The sequence below is a fragment of the Triticum aestivum genome, chromosome 2A (genome assembly GCF_018294505.1).
Source record: "Triticum aestivum cultivar Chinese Spring chromosome 2A, IWGSC CS RefSeq v2.1, whole genome shotgun sequence".
NCBI lineage: Eukaryota > Viridiplantae > Streptophyta > Magnoliopsida > Poales > Poaceae > Triticum > Triticum aestivum.
The window spans coordinates 352,750,633-352,755,600 of record NC_057797.1 but is presented as its reverse complement, the minus strand read 5'-3'; the positions used below and the strand labels follow the sequence as shown (position 1 = coordinate 352,755,600).

Here is a 4,968-nt window from a genome sequence, read left to right as displayed (position 1 = left end):
CTTGGTTTGATTCTTTTTGTAACGTCAAAAATCCTAATTTTCAATAAACATTGAACTGCTCCGTTTTTTTGAAGTTGAACTTCTTGTATTTTTTGAAAACAAGGAAAATACGTTTTTTAAAGAAAAACTTTTTAAAATGTTGGTTTTAATGTTGAGATGTGGAAAATCTTATTCCTTTTTAAAACATTGAACTACTATGTTACTTTAATTTGAACACATTTTTTTTTTAGAAACGTGGAAGTCCGTATTTCTTTTTCTAAATTTTCTTTTTTTTTCATCTCTGTACTATGTGTGTTCTCATGGCCGAACTTCAAAGTTTAGTTCCTAGTGAATGTTCTAAGATTGTTTCATGTAAACCATGTAGGGTATCGTTTATCTTCCAAGTTTATGATGAGTTTGACATTGTTTCTTAAAAAAAAACAAATCGAGAGCAATAGATGATATTCCCAAATGCAATTTTTTATACATGAGCTCATTTTGAATTTACACGAACATTGTTTTGAGTGTCGACTTTCCATTTCTTTTTGCATTTAAATTTTCTCAGTATGCAAACAATATTTTTATGTAAACAAATCAAACCATTCCACAAAAGAGTAAATAAAAAATGAACACATGGTTAGCGGTTTGTAAATGAAAAATAATTACAAAATATACACATCAAACCATGAAAAACTAAGTACTTGCTCTTCTAATTACATATGTGATAATAATTTAAGCAATATATAAGCCGGTTGATGGTTTTGTGACAAAGCGGTGCATGTCTCTCCACCACACGTTGATTCTATAAAAAATACCTTATCTTCTCATCGTAGCATACACACACCTTTGTCTATAAAAAAATCATATACCTTATCTTCTCATCATAGCATACACACATCTCCATACCGGATGTTCACCCAAATCCGAAGCAGCAGTAGCTTCTTTCCGAGGTAGAAGAGCACATGCACCAGCAGCATCTCATGGCTCACTAGAGTGAAAAACGGAAAGAGTAGACGTTGAATCGACTAGAACTTGGTGGAGAGCCGTGCCAGGACTTCACAGCTTCCAGCATATAGCCGTGGTAGAACTTCACACCTGCCAGCGTATAGCTTTTTGTAGAATTTCACGAAGCCTCTAAACGTCTTAAAAGTTAGCTCAATTGACGCACAAGGAAAAAAAATAAACTTTTACAACAAATCTCGTTGAATACGCAGACATACAAGCATGCATTATTTTCCTTTACTGCGTTGTCACAGTGCTCGGTCCACACATCTCCTGCACATTTCAATCAGTAAAAAGAGTTAAGTTCAGTTAAGAGAAATTTTGACAGCAGCAACAGTATCAATATGCAGGAGCACGTCAGGGTCGGTTGCGCCTGTAGATATAGTTGAACTTCAGACATGAAAAATAATTAGAAACACAGAAGACAGAACTAGACGGGGGAAGGAATCGATGCTTGATCTGGTTACAATACAATAGTAGGGAACAACAGAAAACAGAGATCGAGAAAGAATGCGAACTTGGAGTGTTGATGTGGTGCCCTGAGATGATGAACTCTCCCCTCGTAGAGGTCCATGCGTAGATGTGGCAAGGGACTGGGAGGCGGCCGGACACCAGTGGAGGAGGGAGCTCCATAGGGTGGACGTCTGTGGCAGGGCGGCGGCAAGGATTGCCAGGGGGCCGAGCGGATAGGGCGGCCATGGCATTGAGGAGCAGGGGCCCTCCGCCATCAGATTTTTTGGAGGAGATGCTGGCTCGACGGCGTTTGGGGCGGGTGACCAGCAGCGGTCGTGTGGAAGAACGGGATCAGTGCCTGAGGGCGCTTCTAGAGCTAGCAGCAGAACACCGTGGTTCGCGCGGGGCTGGCTCGCGGTGACGCACAAGAGGCAGAGGGCCGCCGCGCGTGGCAATGTGTGGTGGGGAATTGGGGGCGGCAGTGGCATGGCGGTCAACGGCGGCGACACAGCGCCCGCGAAGGGCACCCCTGGCCCACTCCGGTCGGGTCCGGCTGGATCCATGCGTGCCGGCGCTCTCGGGGGCGGTAGTTGTGGCGGCTACTCACTGGATGGTGGCAGCGAAGGAGGCGCGCGGGGTGCCGGCGAGGTCCGGGTCGGCGCCAGCACGCCGGGGAGACTAGCCGGGTTGCGGGAGAAGGGTGGGGCAGCGAGTCGGAGAAGGTGGAGGGGGATCAGGGAAGATCGCAGTCTGATAGCTTTTGGATCTCGGGAAAATCTTGCCCGTGTCCTATATATACAGCGACTGTGATCCAAATAGTTATTCTAATCCTGGTATTAAAATAGTGTTATCCTATATATATATATATTTACTTTTTTTGCAAAACTACTAATGGCGCATGGCCAGGAGGTGCGCCATTAGTATGTTGAGTTACTAATGGCGCATGGCTGTGTGGTGCGCCATTAGTAACCTGGGTCCAGCTAGATATTTTGGACAGCCACACCTACACACTCACTTTCCCCACTTCATTCCCTCCACCTCCTTCTCCAAGCTTGTCGGCTGCCTCCTCCTCCTCACCTCATTTGCACCATAGATTCATCAAAATTAAGTGAAGAAATTAACTTTTTTTGATAAGTAAGTAATGGGAAAGCTATCTTCATGTTGTAGATCTACTTTTCTTCTCCCTAGCTCACTCCAACAACGTGCACATGCACTTTTTGTGGCCTAACTAGATCTATGTATGTTTGTGGTGTTGCATATGTTTGTGGTGTTGCATATATGTTTGTGTTTGCAGGTACTGGTATTTAAAATGCGATAGTTGCCAATATTTTGCTGGAATGTTGATTCATTTTCGTTTCGGCGAGAATTTTGGCACTATGCATTCTTTTTGGTCCTATTTTTAGGGAAAGTCATGCCAATTTTTTTTTGGTTCTAAAATATTGTTTTGCTCTACCCCGCAGGCGACCATGGTCTGCACGATGACCGAAGGCATCGTGAATAGGTTTTTGAGCTCCGCGAAGGCCGAGATGCTTCAAAAGAACGAGACGGAGATAAGATGTCCGTGTCGAAGATGCAAGCTGAAGAGCCTTATTGCGGACCCGGATTTCGGGCAGGTGCAGGACCACCTGCTCTTGCGTGGTTTCATGGATGGCTATCAGTGGCAAGGTGATGAAGATGACTATAAAGTCGTCCATGGGGGTCGGGCAAGAAATGAGGAAGGGCAGCAAGACAACCACTGCGGCTCAGGCGGGCGAGAAGACGAAGAATCTCCAGGACATGATCACGACGGTGATGCTGTACACAGTCATCATGTAGAAGATGCCGGACATGATGATGAGGAAGATGCTGGAGCAGACGAAGGGCATGATCATGAAGATGAAGATGCCGGCGGAGCAGACGACGATGGACCATCGATGGGCTGGGCGCAGGACCCTCATATTCAAGAGCTGCTTCTCAAGCGGACGGATAACGCAAGAGCTGCCGCCCGAGAGAAAGCCAAGCTGGATCAACTGGAGATAGACGCGGTTACTCCATTGTATAAAGGATACAGACCCGAGGATACCCGCCTGAAAGTAACGCTCATGGCTCTGGAGATGAAGGTAAAACACAAAATGACCGACGCAAGCTTCGACAAGAACATGTCATTCTGGCACGAACGTCTTCCCAAGGGGAACAAGTGCCCGACCAGTTTCGAGGAGGCGAAGAAAGTCGTGTGTCCTCTGGATTTACTACACGTGAAATACCATGTGTGCATGAACAATTGCATCATTTATCGGGACGAGCACGCGGAGTCTACCATATGTCCGGTGTGCGGCGTCACTCGATACAAGAAGAGGAAGAAAGCTCCTCGAAAAGTGGTGTGGTACTTTCCGATCACTCCTCGTCTGCAGCGGTATTTCACGGACCCTAAGGTAGCAAAGCTCCTGCGTTGGCACGCAGATAGGGAGGAGAAGAAGCGAGAAGATGACGCAAATGACCCGGAGATAAATAAAAAAGACAAGATGCTGAGTCACCCTAAGGATGGGAGCCAGTGGCAAGTGTTGAACTTCGAACACCCAGAATTTGGGAAGGATCCAAGGAACATCATGCTGGGCGCGAGCACCGATGGAGTCAATCCATTTGGCAGCCAGAGAAGCACACATAGAACCTGGCCTGTGTTTGTGTGGATGTACAACCTTCCCCCCTGGTTGTGCATGAAGAGGAAGTACATTCACATGAGTATGCTAATTGAAGGGCCGAAACAACCAGGGGACGACATCAATCTGTATCTAGGGCTGCTGAAAGAGGAGCTAGACACGCTGTGGAAAACGCCAGCCAATACGTGGGACGCCGCAGAGAAAGAATATTTTCCTATGAGAGCCGCCCTGCTCACGACGGTGCACGACTATCTCTGTTACGGATATCTCGCGGGGCAGGTGGTCCACGGATTTTCTGGATGCGTCAGGTGCATGGATGACACAACGTATCGCCAGCTAGATAGAGATCCCGGGTCTTTGAAAACCGTGTTCATGGGACATCGAAGGTGGCTTCGCGACGATGACCCGTGGAGGAAACGCAAGGATCTGTTCGATGGTGAAACCGAACCCCGAAGACGCCGCATACGAGGAGCGGCGAGGAAATAGACGGAATGTTGAAAAATTGGAAAGATTGCCCACTGCCGGAAAAGAAGCGAAAGGCGCCAGAGCCACTGCTGAAGGTATGGAAAACGAGGTCTGTTTTCTGGGACTTGCCATACTGGAAGATCCATCGTGTGCCTCACAGCCTTGATGCCATGCATATCACGAAGAACGTGTGCGAGAGTTTTCTTGGTACCCTGCTCAACATGCCAGAGAGGACCAAAGATGGGCCGAAAGCAAGAGCAGACTTGAAATCAATGGGCATCAGGCAGGAGCTTCACGCTAATGATGATGATGATGATGATGCGAAGCAGGACACAGAAAGTCGTCGCAAAGGCAAAAAGGCCAAGAAGACGGGAAATGACTACCCTCCCGCGTGCTTCACTCTAAGTCAGGAGGAGATCGAGCAGTTTTTCAC

At 47.1% G+C, this 4,968-nt stretch overlaps 1 protein-coding gene across 2 annotated transcripts; it reads right to left on the bottom strand.

Moving 5' to 3' along the window:
- Positions 1-660: 660 nt before the first annotated feature.
- Positions 661-2,183, bottom strand: LOC123185270 (uncharacterized). 2 transcript variants are annotated; one of them, XM_044597201.1, is made up of 3 exons: positions 1,500-2,183; positions 1,200-1,254; positions 661-1,074 (listed from the first exon to the last, which is right to left on the bottom strand). In XM_044597201.1, exons 1-3 carry the CDS (start codon positions 1,678-1,680, stop codon positions 1,005-1,007), a joined length of 306 nt encoding a protein of 101 aa, XP_044453136.1. In that variant the 5' UTR covers positions 1,681-2,183; the 3' UTR covers positions 661-1,004. The 2 variants fall into 2 exon arrangements, with proteins under 2 accessions (XP_044453136.1, XP_044453135.1); XM_044597200.1 differs by having other exon boundaries at positions 661-1,254.
- Between the last annotated feature and the right edge of the window lie 2,785 nt (positions 2,184-4,968).